General features: G+C 47.6%; 1 protein-coding gene across 1 annotated transcript; it reads right to left on the bottom strand.

Annotated features, from left to right (window-relative positions):
* Positions 1 to 1,116: 1,116 nt before the first annotated feature.
* SFRP4 (secreted frizzled related protein 4) lies at positions 1,117 to 13,232 on the bottom strand. Its single transcript, XM_074150485.1, has 6 exons — positions 12,377 to 13,232; positions 12,087 to 12,167; positions 11,908 to 11,973; positions 9,117 to 9,315; positions 6,722 to 6,785; positions 1,117 to 2,782 (listed from the first exon to the last, which is right to left on the bottom strand). The coding sequence occupies exons 1-6, from the start codon at positions 12,948 to 12,950 to the stop codon at positions 2,600 to 2,602; spliced, it is 1,167 nt and encodes a 388-aa protein (XP_074006586.1). The 5' UTR covers positions 12,951 to 13,232; the 3' UTR covers positions 1,117 to 2,599.
* Between the last annotated feature and the right edge of the window lie 551 nt (positions 13,233 to 13,783).

Consider the following 13,783-nt stretch of genomic DNA (forward strand, 5'->3'; position numbering starts at 1 on the left):
GAAGCTTTCCAATCACGCTGATCTTTCAGATCATGTTTACTTAAAGTCAGCATTTTCAAACTCACCTGATTTAGTCACCTGCAGCGAAATTCCGTCTTGTTTGATTTCAATTTCAGTTTTTCCATTTCCTTATACAGGATTAAGATTTCACCTCTAGTCTCTATTTAGGCACCTAAGTTTGCGGTCTGGTTTTTTCAGACGTGTCAAATGCACGTTAACTCCCACTAAAGTCAATAGATACAACATACACTCAGCACTCCTGGCACCTGGATTGAATTTTGGATCTAATTCTACAGATGTTCCATGGAGATAAAAGTTCTGCATCTGCCCACAATCAGCAGGAAGGGCTACATTCAAATGCTGACCTTTGCATATTTTAACCCACTGCCCAAAGTTCATCCAATGATGGCGTAGGGTTGGTTTCTTTCCCCCCTGAGCTACCCTATACGCTATCATTCCATTTTTCTGCAACGCCTCTGTCTCTTTGTTTTAAGCATTCTAACTTGGCGTCTACATCTTGTGTTAGCCTATTACCAAGTATATTACTGCTGCTACCAAAATCACTCTGCCTTAAATTTCATGCATGCAAATGTCATTGGAATTCTGGTAATAACACAGAGCAATATACTGATATGACCAGTTGTAACTCTTTATGTCAACCTACACAGAACTCTTTTTTTTTTTTTCTTTTTCCTGACGTAGACTATTTTAGAAACACTCGTTTTATAGATACCAGAATTGCCAAGTCTAGACATTAGGTTTGCTGCAGGAATTCTCGAAGGTCTTTAAGATGTCTGTCATGAGCTCTTACAACGTTAATGCAGGTGATCTTACGTGTTAATATAAATCAGACTGCGTTACCCATACTGCCTTATTGGGGTAGAGCTTGGGCAGGACTCGCATAAATGCCACCCTGGAGCTGCGCCAAGTAGATTTATATCACCTTTGCTATTTTAATACCCCACATGGCCAATGCTGTCAGCAAAACTTAGCACATAAACCAAAGCATCTGCTTTGTCTGTGACCCTTGGCAGGTTAAAGTGCAGACAGCCAGTTGTTTTGAGAAGCTCAGGAATAGGGACAAACCTTATTATTTATTTATTTATTGATTTATTTGCTATCAGGGTAAGATTTAGAAATATGGTGTCAAATGATATAAAATTATCCAAATGAACACTGAGCCACATGAAGCCATATCTTCTCTTTAATACTGTACAGTAGCTGTCAGTTATATTTAGAATAATGCTTCTATTCCAGTTTTCAGAACAAAGCTATATTACAGCAAACAAAAGTATTACTTTTAAGAATTCTACAGATCCGTTTCACTTTTAAAAAATACTGATTTTTCCATACGATGCTTAAATATATTTGAAATTATAACAACAGAAGCCAGCCTGAAGTACAATAAAAAAAAATTAAATGTCTGCTTTCAATGCATTTTTGCTGCACAAACCCACAAGATCAAATACTAACACTGTAAGCATATTTCTGGCACACACCTAAAAATAATCACATAGTGCATACTCAGATGCTTATTGGTAATCTATGCTTCTGAATGCTCTGAAGAAGGGCCATGATTCCAAAGAGCAGATAGATTCAGCTCCAGCAGCTGCAGTGGTTGCTGCCCCAGGTGTCTGCCAGAGGTTACCATCCCTCTGCTGCTCCTCCGCTGCCAGGGTTCTCAGCCCACCAGGGTAACTCACACACTTAACTTGCCAACGACTCCATCACTACACTTTCTGTCCAGTTCTGGGCCCCCCAGTTCAAGAAGGACAAGGAACTGCTGGAGAGGGTACAGCAGAGGGCTACAAAGATGATGAGGGGCCTGGAGCATCTCTCTTAGGAGGAAAGGCTGAGGGACTTGGGTCTTTTTAGTCTGGAGAAGAGAAGGCTGAGTGGGGATCTGATCAACACCTATAAATACTTAAAGGGTGGGTGTCAGGAGGATGGGGCCAGTCTTTTTTCAGTGGTGCCCAGGGACAGGGCAAGAGGGAACAGGCACAAACTGGAACATAAGAAGTTCCATCTAAACATGAGGAGGAACTTCTTCACCTTAAGGGTGGCAGAGTCCTGGAAGAGGCTGCCCAGAGAGGTGGTGGAGTCTCCTTCTCTGGAGACATTCAAACCCCGCCTGGACACGTTCCTGTGCAACCTGCTCTGGGTGGACCTGCTTTGGCAGGGGGTTGGACTAGATGATCTCCAGAGGTCCCTTCCAACCCCATATCATTCTGTGATTCTGTGAGAGAAGAGATGCCCCATGCAGCTCCCCAACCTCTGGCAGGGAAGCAGGGCAGACAACCGGCATAAGGAGCTTAAAACCTCTGGCAGCCAAGGCTAGATCTATCTAGAATTGCAAATCAGAGCCCAAAGATAAAGTTCACTCAGCTCGAATATGCCTACCACATATTAGTGCAAACCTACGCTCTATGGCTTGCAGTGGCTTGAAAGGAAATGCAAACCTTTTAAAAGGAAAATGCAGCAAAAATGTCTATGTAGAAATTTTAAAGTCGATGAGTTCTGGATTAATGGAACATGCCGACCGAGCCAGATTGTGACCTTCATCGTGCAGGAAAAGTCTTTCCTTTTGGAGCTTTCACACTCATACTTTTTTAGGGTTGATTTCTTTCTGGCCATTTCTTATTTTAGTGGCCTTTTTGGGGCCACTGACCGGCGGGCTGCTGTTCTTGGTTGATGACTTTGGAGCTCCACTCCGACCACTGCGTCCTGCGTTCTTACTGCGGGCGGTTCGCAGCTTTTGTTCCTGCAGTCTTTGTTCCCACCTCTGTGGAAATGCAGAAAACAAAGAGGCTGAGTTACAGAAAGACATTGCCAAAAATAATTGCATCTTAATCAAAGCTATCCTGAACCTTTGACTTTAGTGCTGCTCTTAACGGGTCTGTGCTCGGTCCCACAGGGCCACTGATCTCAGCGTGTTATGGATGTCTACAGGGGAAATCTTGTCTTGGGTGGGGGGAGTTTCATAGATTCATAGATTGGTCCAGGCCGGAAGGGACCTCCAAAGGTCACCTAGTCCGACCTCCCCGCAGTCAGCAGGGACACCCCCAACTAGACCAGGTTGCCCAGGGCCTCGTCGAGCTTCACCTTGAATATCTCAAGGGAAGGGGCCTCAACCACCTCCCTGGGCAACCCGTTCCAGTGTTCCACCACCCTCATAGTAAAGAACTTTTTCCTAATATCCAATCTAAATCTCCCCTTCTCCAACTTAAAACCATTGCCCCTCGTCCTGTCACTGCAGGCCTTTGTAAACAGACCCTCCCCAGCCTTCCTGTAGGCCCCCCTCAGGTACTGGAAGGCTGCTATGAGGTCTCCCCGGAGCCTCCTCTTCTCCAGGCTGAACAACCCCAGCTCCCTCAGCCTGTCCTCACAGCAGAGGTGCTCCAACCCCCTGATCATTTTGGTGGCCCTCCTCTGGACCTGCTCCATCAGGTCCATGTCCTTTCTATATTGAGGGCTCCAGACCTGCACACAGTACTCCAGGTGAGGTCTCACCAGAGCAAAGTGGCAGAATCACCTCTCTGGATCTGCTGGCAACACTTCTCTTGATGCAGCCCAGGATGTGATTGGCCTTCTGGGCTGCGAGAGCACATTGCCTGCTCATGTCCAGCTTCTCGTCCATCAGCACCCCCAAGTCCCTTTCCTCAGGGCTGCTTTCTAACACCTCATCCCCCAGTCTGTATTTATACCGAGGATTGTTCCGGCCCAGGTGCAGGACCCTGCACTTGCTTTTGTTGAACCTCATGAGGTTCATCTGGGCCCACCTCTCCAGCCTGTCCAGGTCCCTCTGAATGACATCCCGTCCCTCTGGTGTATCGACAACACCACACAGCTTGGTGTCATCTGCAAACTTGATTTCCAAGATCAAGAAATCCACAAGGAATTTCCACAAGATCAGTTGATGAAAATGACAACTGCACATCTTGTGAGTGCGCTGCACGTGAGTGCACATCTCACACTTCTTCAGAAACCCAGGGGAGCTGGCACCGGGCCACCAGAAAGACAGGGTCTGCACTCCAGGACTCCTTTGCAAATCCATGCTTTGCTGTCTTACTCAACGTGCTACCTTTTTTTTCCCCTGAAACGTCTGCAGAGAGCAGGCAATCCTTTCACAATGTGTATTTCAACACACAGTTACAAGGGCAGGTAGTATTTACTTTTCTCTGGAGTGGAGAGGACTGGGCATAAAAGAGTTTGTTACACACAGACAACAGAGGTGACCACCGAAATCACGGAGTGTTGGGAGCTGCAATGGGACAGCTGTGAATGATGCACCTGCAGCTTCATTCAGCAGCATCCCTGAGAAATTTTGAAATGCAATTAGATCAATGAGCCCACCAAAGGGAATAGCTGTCAGATTTCCAAACCCCAAAAAAGCAATGGTTAGAAAACAGGATTTTACAGTGCGGTTCAGAGGTTAGGTCGTCCAAAGGACTGAGAGATCCACAACCCTGCAGCAGAGACTGCCGTCTTTCACCTCTAGGAAAACAAATACTTATCTTAAGGAAAGCAAGGCAGGTAATAGAACCTGGAAGGGGTCTCAGCTTTCCCATCTGTTAATGAACTTTCTCTTCTGAAACTCCCAAAGGTAGGGACCTTGCCCAACGCTCAGAGCAAGAGAAGTGCTCTCCAGCTTTACTCTTAACAGTGTCTCTGCACTGACCCTGTTGCTACTCAGACTCTTGTCCTGGCTAGAGAAGAGACCAGCCATTTCACTGAATTTCACTGAATTTTTAAGTTGGAAGGGACCATAAAGATCATCTAGTCCAACTCCCCTGCTGAAGCAGGATTGCCCAGAGCATGTCAGAGCATGTTACTCAGGACTGCATCCAGGCGGGCCTTGAAAATCTCCAAAGAAGGGGACTCCACACCCTCCCTGGGCAGCCTCTTCCAGGGCTCTGTCACCCTCACCAGAAAGAAGTTTCTTCTCATATTTGAGTGGAACCTCCTCTGTTCCAACTTGTGCCTGTTGCCCCTCGTCCTGTCACTGAGAACCACTGAAAAGACTCTGGCTCCCTCCTCCTTCAACCCACCCTTTAGATACTTGGAAGCATTGATAAGGTCTCCCCTCAGCTTTCTCTTCTCCAGACTAAAGAGTCCCAGCTCTCTCAGCCTTTCTTCATCAGGGAGATGCTCCAATCCTTGAATCATCCTCGTTGCCCTTCGCTGGACTCTTTCCAGTAGTTCCCTATCCCTCTTGAATTGGGGAGCCCAGAACTGGACGCAGTATTCCAGTTGTGGCCTCACCAGTGCAGAGTAGAGGGGGAGAATGACTTCCCTCGACCTTCCCTCGACCACAACAGCCATGTTGTGACTACGTTAACAGATGTCTTCTGTGGTCTACAGACAGCTCAAAATATTCATTTTAAATGGTAACTCAAGAATAAAAGTTGGATGCAAGTCTTCAGAGGTGAATCACGGGCATTAAAATGAAGCCGCTGTGACACCTACCTCCATACTGGCCATATTTGTGTAGTCTGGGTCATTATACGCACCTTTATAAAACAAAAGCTATCAGCGGGCATTTAGGTGTGTGCCACTCAAACATGTTTAAATGAGGATTTAATGTATGAAAGTATTGATATCAGAGGGAATGACACATGCTTTGAGAAGTGTTTTGCTTGGCAGTCATGCATCTATTTGACAGTCTGGAAATCAATGTCCAAAGAGGTTTCAAGACACAATTAGAGATGACAAAAGAGCGTGAGGAGGCCACTAAACATGCTGTGTGCCAGTAACAGCCTATTAAGTTGACAGCTGAGGGACTTCAAAAGTCCGAGTCTTATGGCAGTATTCTCCTAAATCCCATATGGTGTCATCTGCAACTATAATACATTTATTTTTTTAAAGATTTAAAGGATGTTTCCTTTTTCAGACATAGGTTTTACATGAATGAGCAAGGAGAGAAGGGAATGATGAACTGATGGAAACACATCTTTTTTTCTCCTATCAATTGCCAATCAGCCCGTAATTAAAATAAATATATGTGCATCTCCTTAATTCTTTGAAACCTCTCCCGAAGGGCAGAAATAATTTTCTTCCATCTCTAAAAGTGTGAGGAAGAGTCAGACATCATCTTGATCCACCCTTTCTTTCCATTATAAAGAGGAGTTTACAAACAGGGAGTGATAGCAAGTGCTATCCTGAAGCCCCAGGAAGCAGGGGCATCTGCTGCTCCTGCCTCCCAGGTCTCTACACTATAGACTTTTCCTTCCAATGTTCCCTGAAACCAGTAGCTGGTGAGAATGTGTGTATCATGCCTGCAAATTTTAATGCAGAAAATCCCATTTATCCAGTGCAGTGGGTCTTGACTTCCTTTCTTACCCAATGTGGACTATATACTCATCTGCGTATCACCTACCTGACAGTTACTTGCCTTAGTAGTAATGGGAAAGTAATTCTCAGGGTCATTATTGTAATAAGTCAGAGTTCACACAAAGATCACCTAACCATCCTGTTTGGGGGCAGTGTGAGGATAAAATTGAAATAAAATTTTAGAGACCCTAAAATGCAAGACTAAAAATTTCAAATTTTCACTTACATCTGTATGTAGTTATAGGGTATGAAAATGTTGAAGTGAAAATAATAATACCCAGAGGTGTTATGGATATCTGAAAGTCAAGCAAGTTATTCAGTGCTGGAGCAGAACAAAGGAGTATAACTTTTTATCAAGAAGGTCAGCATTCTTTTCTTCGGTTGCATTTACCTTAAATCTTTTGTTTAGTTGATCCTTCCATTTTTCAACTAGACATCCATCAAGAAGCATCAACCTGAAAAATAATGAAAAAATACAAGTTACAGGTATATCTGGATTTGATTCCTGAGATGTCATTCCAGGTGATCTAACACAGACTGAGGCTGAAATGCACCAGCAGGTTCTGGTACTGACAATTTCTTCTGTATGGGACAATAGGCACAAAAATATTTTTCTCCATCCCTAAATGCTTTCTAATGGATTTCTAAATGCTTATACTGCTCCTTTGAAAATTCTGTCCTAAACTCTGTAAAAGCAGAAAATAGTTTCCAAAAGAAATCAGATTTTACAGCCAAAACTGCAGCACATGGCTAGTATTGAGGAAGCATTTGGAGCCCTTTGTCCTAACCTGCAGCTATTCCGCAGAAGAAAATTGTACTGTCTTGATCGCTGGTAACAAAAAGCGATGGGTCAGGTAACATCCCATGAAACCGTTTAAGTGTATAGGTACATATATTTTTAGCCCCTATCCATCCACTTTTCACCAACATAAAAGGACCACAGTCGGCGCAAGCCCTCGAGAATTGAGATCAACATGATCTCATCAGCAGGGTTAGGGTCTCCATTCTGAGGAGAGATTAGAGAACTACCATATAGGATTGAAGCTGAACTCCCATCATGACGAATGAAACCACAACATGGTATATACGTCTGATGCAGCTTCTCTTCAGACCAAACTATTAAATGAGACCCTAACCCTGCTGAGGGGTGATGGGTGTTTTGCCATTGACTTCAGTGGAGCTGCAGCTTCCACCCCTTTTGCTGCTGACATTTTAAAAAGCTCCTGTAACTCAAACTCTTCTGTTTGCATGCCACTGAGTTCAACAGGAAACTCATATAATAGTTTAAGTTTCTTTTCCAAATCCATTTTAGTACACTATATGAAAATGAAAACCTCAATGAACTTTAAAACCCATCACAAAAATATTTAGCAAATGGTGTGTTTTTCCATAGTAATGGAGAAACAGATTGAAGTCTTTCACTTTTGAAATCTCCACACCCTCACAGCCTCCTGAGAGTCCTCTCCAACAAAGCTCTGCAGCTCAGAGCTCCTCAATTGCAGTCTTGGTCATGGTCCTTCTGTGCAACTCGGAGCATTTATCCTTAAAATGGCTAACACAAGTAAAGAGTTCTAAATTCATCTTTGTGAAATACTTCCAGATCTGGATGGGCAAAGTGCTGTGTAATAATAAAATACTGCGTCTGTTAGCTCACACAAAAAAATTTAAGGCAATAAGGTATCAGATGGCAACTTTTAGAAACACCTATAAAATGCTTTTAAAATATTGACATAAAACTCATTGAAAATATGGATATGGCCCATCAAGTTCTGTGTATAGCCGTGCTACGGGCCTTACAAACGCATGTGTTCAATTAACAGTCGTATCGCCGTATGCAAAACCAGCCTGCACATTTTAGGTACAGCCTTTCCTCTGACCCACAGCACAGAGCCACACATACCTACCGCCCCACAACCTGCCCTACTGGTACACTTGGGGTGCTAACGGGGATGGGATGTCCCCTTCTGCCTCAGGATCCCAGAGAGAAAAGGGATCTGTGATTCATCGCTCCCTCCCTTCCAGACCAACATGCTGGATTTCCTTCCATGCCTGGGGCTGGGCCGACCGCCAGATGGAAGGTTTGGTAAAGTTAGTTTTGTTTTGTCTTTTAATCATCCAGCAGGACTGGCAAGCTGCTCTGAGAGTATTTACTTTTCATCTGCCATCTGGGAGCCGGAGCTCCCATGGCTGCAGCTTTGGTTGGTCCCGGTACAGCTGTGGAACCAGAAACATCTTGCTGACGGCACCGGTCCAAAGCATGGACAGGCCCGCGGAGAAGGCCTTGCCCTGTCTCCAGCAACTCTGTGAGCAGGAGATGTGTACCATCTCCTGTCCCCTCCCCTGGGGGTCAGTGAGGCACAACTATGCCTTCCATGCAGTCCTGCCAACCATGGACCACCATCTACAGCCACCATCTGGCTTGTAGCATATGAAGCAGCTCATACCTGTGGAAAGTGGTCCTGGAAAAATACTCCCAAGCAGCTGGAGATGCCTGAACCCGCTGCAGGATGCGCTAAGCAATCTACTGGCCAGCACCTAATGCCACCAGAGTTTATGCTCCATGTGTGTGCCAGCTTTTGTAAACACCGCATCACAGTGCAGAGCTGAGGCTGATTGAGTGGGAAAAGTTAATTGCGAAGGTCATTGACACATGTAAGGTATGCGCGAGTTATCCTAAGAAAAACCATCAGCAGAACATGCTCATGATGAGGAGAGGAGCTTTGCTGGTCCTTCTGCCCGTCTATCCCAGCTATAACACTTTTCTGCACGGCACGGCCGGGGCTCACCTTGAGCGCCACTCATAGCACATGATGAGGACATCCTGCTTCGGTTGAAGAGGTGGACACTGGCAGGAGGAGTTTGTAAGAAGAGGCACTTGAGACAGAGGAATTGGCGTGGAGGACTTGAGGATGTCTTTGACGTCAACCACCGTCGTTACCTCATTGCAGTTCCCTCTTTCTATGCTTTTTACTTTAGCGTGAATGACTGCAATCAGAAAAAAACAGGGGCATGAGAACAACAAACGCTCTTAGAAATTTAAAAAACTAAATAAAATCCATTAAATTGAAAGCTGTTTTTTTTTTTTTTTGTCTGTGAAATTAGAACTACTTCTTCACGTGTGGGCATGTACGGTGGCTTAGAATAACAGAGGCCTGATCCCGATTTGGTTTTCAGTAGGACTGTTGACAATTGTGAAATTAAACATGTGCTTAAATCTTTGCCAGATCAGGCCAAGCGATCTCGCCTGGAATTGCACACACAAACAGCTCCTTTGACTCAGACTTGAACAACCCCTTGCATAAATCAGACGCGCCCGATAGCCGCATCCGGCTATTTCCAACTAAGTAACGAATAATTTACCTCACAGACAGACAGTTAGCAGGAATCCAGTCTTTTCAATAATAAAATCATTTCCCTGTAGGTTGCATCCAGGAACTAGAGTCTTTTCTTAAATATAATAAAGAAGGGAAGATTTGAAGCAAGTAGTCAAAAACTAAGAGGCTTAGGATTATCGTGATTTACTCTAAAACCTCTAAAACGGGTTCTTCTGACTACGAATAAACAAATATTCCTATTTTACCTTTTATTGAGGAAAACTGCATGTCTGCAAGAAGGTGAAACTGTGCAGATTGCTCTGAGGATGATCCCTGGCTCGTTTTGCACCTGCAAACCCCGGCACTACCTACCACCGCAGCGTTTTGCCCGCTCTCTCTTGGAAGAGGTACCAAATCAGAGAAAAGCAGCACAATTTTTACACCGAGGACTTTGTCTCTAGGAAGTTTTGAAATAGGAAGGGTCCAATCGTCAAACTTAAAAAAAAAAAAAAAAATTCTTCAGTGAAAGAAGCACGAGCAGTGTAAGGATGTACCACAGGGTGACCAGCCTGCAGCAGTGCCGCTCCTGGCAGCCACTGGGTCCAGAGCCTTCAAATGGATCTACAGATGTTTGGAATCATCTTCCCACATAGAAAACAGGAGACTGGCAATTTTAATGCACTCCGAGGTTTATACGCTAACTTTATCAGGACACGTGTAACAGCCAAAAAACACATGAGGGATTCCAGTTTCAGAGACTCCCCAATTCATTTTCAGGTCAGATTGAAACCAAGTTTTGACCAGTTAGAAGTACAATTTGGCCATAAATATTATTTTAAAGGATTACAGAAAAAAAATTGGATTTTATTTGCAACTTTTTCTGCCTTGTCTTCTCGCTCAATTCATTTTCCATATCAATGTGTCGATTTATTTCGGAGGAGACTGAATAAAAATCTACCTCTCAAAAACAAAGTCTGGATTTTCACAAATCCAATTGAATTAAATTTTGGACCCCAGCCTACAGTTTTTATTCAAGCAACATACCCACTGAAGTCACTTGAATCGGAATTTGTATGGCTAACGACTGTATTTCATTTTGGAACAGTCATTTTCTATCACTGCTCTTTCACCTGTTTCAGACAACTGTAGAAGTTCATTGTCCCACCTGAACATATCACTATGTTGTACTGAGATGGATTAAGGAACTATATAAAAAGAATATATGACATAAATGCACCAAAACGCCATGACAAAAGAGCGTACAATTGCCCAAGTCCGATGTCCAGCCTGATCATTCCCACCAAATTGAGGTTTGGATTATTTTTTTGCCCCCTATACTAACAAAGAAGCAAATAACTACAAACTTACTTTCATTTGGTATCAGACAAATATGAATCGACTGGATATAATAACCATATTGCATAAGAACTGAATACATCCCTTGAAGAAATAACTTTTATCTGAGAAAAAGCCCAGAAAGTTCAAAAGACCCACGAGATTCCATCTGAAATTCATAGTTAAGGGGGGGTTTCTACTGACATTACACATATTTAATTAGGTATTTATCTAATATTAATTAAGACTTCTTCCTGACTCCCAGCAGCATCAGAAAAGCGGAGGAGGGGTGGGGAGCCAGAAGGGATGAGCGATAAATACTTATATTGCCAATACGGCACGCAACATACCATAAAACTATTGGCCAACTCCTTGCCTGGCTCGTGCAAACTGTCTCTGAATTCAATTAACCTCCGACAATTCCGCACCAGATGAAAACTCAGGCTCACTCCGTAAGGAAAAGCGGATCCGCATTTGTAAGCAGTAACTTTTTAACCTTGCTTCAGCTTCACTCGCATTTACAAGTTTTATTTAGGGGATAAACCTGCGTTTATTCCACCTGCTGGAGGAAAACAGGAGCTGGCCAAGCAGCACACGCTGGCGCTCGCCTTAGTTGCGATTTCATTTACTAGAGCGACTTTTAAAGAAGGAAGTTTCTGCCGACCCGTTGATCTCCGTGCGCGTTGCCCACATGTCACTGCTTTTGTTAAGAAACACGCCGTCACCCGCGCAATAACTACCACCGCCTGCACCAGGTGTGAGCCACCGGTGGGTTTCGGAAGAGGACGGCAAAAACCCACCCGGAAAAGGCTGGGGTTGTGTCCTCACCCCACACTCGCTAGATGGGGTACAGCCCCCCCCCAGGGAGCTGCCAAACTTGTAGGGATGGGCACGGCGAAGCTTTTTTCCCCCCCTCCCGTGCACTTACTGTAGCTGTAGTTCTTGGCCAGGTAGGTCGAGAGCGTTGGCTTTGTCTTTTTGCACCTGCACCGCTCTTCAAAGGAAGAGAAGGGGAAACGGTTGAGGGTTTGTCAGAGAGAGGGTCTGCCTCCGGGGAAGGGGGGAGATGGGGGGGAGGGGGGGGGGGGGCTCCCCCCCGAGGCTCACCCTGGCCGCGGCTCTTGCAGTCAGGCTGCGGGGGTCTCTCCGGCACCAGCACGCCCTGCGTGAAGTCCGTCCACTTCACATCTGCAAACAGAGGGGCGGCGGAGAAGGAAAGCCGTCGGGGAGACAGCTCCCGGGACCGACGGCCGGGGGCGGGGGGGTGGTGGTGGTGGTGGTGGTGGTGGTGGTAGCGGTGGTGGTGGTGGTGGGGGTTACATTTTTACCCCGCGGGGGTAGCAGGGGTCCGCCCCACCGCCGCGCCCCCCGACCCCGTCGCCCCCCGAGGCGCTCACCCTCCGGCAGGTCGGTGACGATGGCCTCGGGGGAGATGCAGACGCCGCGGTCGTAGACGGGGAGGTCGTCGCAGGCCAGGCTCTCGGGCCAGCTGTGGTTGTAGCGGCGCATGATGGGCTCGCAGCCGTCGCGGGCCCGCTGGCAGACGGAGCGGCAGGGCTTGATGGGGTCGTAGAGGAACTCCAGGGTGCAGATGGGGGCGTACATGGCGCAGAGGAAAAAAGGGAGGACCGGGCTGCAGCCGGTACCCACCAGCTCCTCGTACTGCTCGATGGCGAGGATGGCGTTCTCCTGGGTGCTGTGGTGGAGGTGGTTGGGCATGCGGGTGATGTTCCAGGGCATGGAGCGGCACATGGGGATGCGCACCGCCTCGCACGGCGCTCCCTGCGCCCGCGGGCTCACCCGCAGCCACAGGGACACCGCCACCAAGGCGCGCAGCATCCTCCTCCTCTTCCTCCTCCTCCTCCTCCTCCTTTCTCCGCCGCCGCGGCCGGAGGGCGCGGAGCGGTGCTGGCTCCCGCCGCCCGGCTGCAGTCGAGTGGCAGGAGCCTCCGCGCCGACAGCCATGGACATCGCGGGACCTCATTTATACCGGTGGCACGAGTGACGTGGGGCCGATCGCGCTCCCTTGGCAGCACCCGCTCCTCCCGTGGGGTGTGTGTGTGTGTGTGTGTGTGTGTGTGTGTGTGTGTGTGTTGGGGGGGTGTGTGTGTGCGTGCGTGTGTGTGTTTTGCTGTGCAGGCACGGTGACATCACCTCCACCCCGTTTAATCCCCCCGGCGACATCACTGCGTCTCCCCGTCCGCCGCTCCAGCCCCGTTTCAGTTTTCGTCTGTGTCATAAATTCCTTCAGGTGGAAGGGGCGGGGGGGAGGGGGGGAGAGGGGGGGAAGGAGGCGGAGGGGGGTGTAGAGCAAAGCAAACCCGCACCGCTACGCGCTCCGAGTTGGGGAGAGAGGAGGAGGAGGAGGAGGAGGCGGGAGGGACGCGGGAGCCCCCCCGCCGTCTTGCGGGGGGGGCTGAACTTCACGCTGCCTTTTCCCAAGGGACGCGGAGCCGAAACTTTTTGCGGGCTCGGGGGAGCTCCGACGCCTGTTCCCGACGCCCGTTCCCGACGGCTGCCGGGGGTCGCGGGCTCACCGCCGTCCGCTCGGCACTGGGGGGGGGGGAAGGCGGAGTGGCGGACAAGCGTGGGGGGGGGGGTTGCTTTTTTGCCCGGTTCGCTCGGAACGGGGGATGCGGCCGGGGGCTTAGCCCAGCCGGGAGCGGGCGGCGGGCAGTCAGACCCCCTGTGCCCCCCCACAGCTGCAAATGGGTGGGAGAAGGAATTTCAGGCTTTTCCCAAGATGTTTTTTTACTTCTCTTTCCCGGATGCCCCACGGCCACACGCTCCCGGTGCGGCGGAGC

Source organism: Numenius arquata, chromosome 7 (genome assembly GCF_964106895.1).
Source record: "Numenius arquata chromosome 7, bNumArq3.hap1.1, whole genome shotgun sequence".
Lineage (NCBI taxonomy): Eukaryota > Metazoa > Chordata > Aves > Charadriiformes > Scolopacidae > Numenius > Numenius arquata.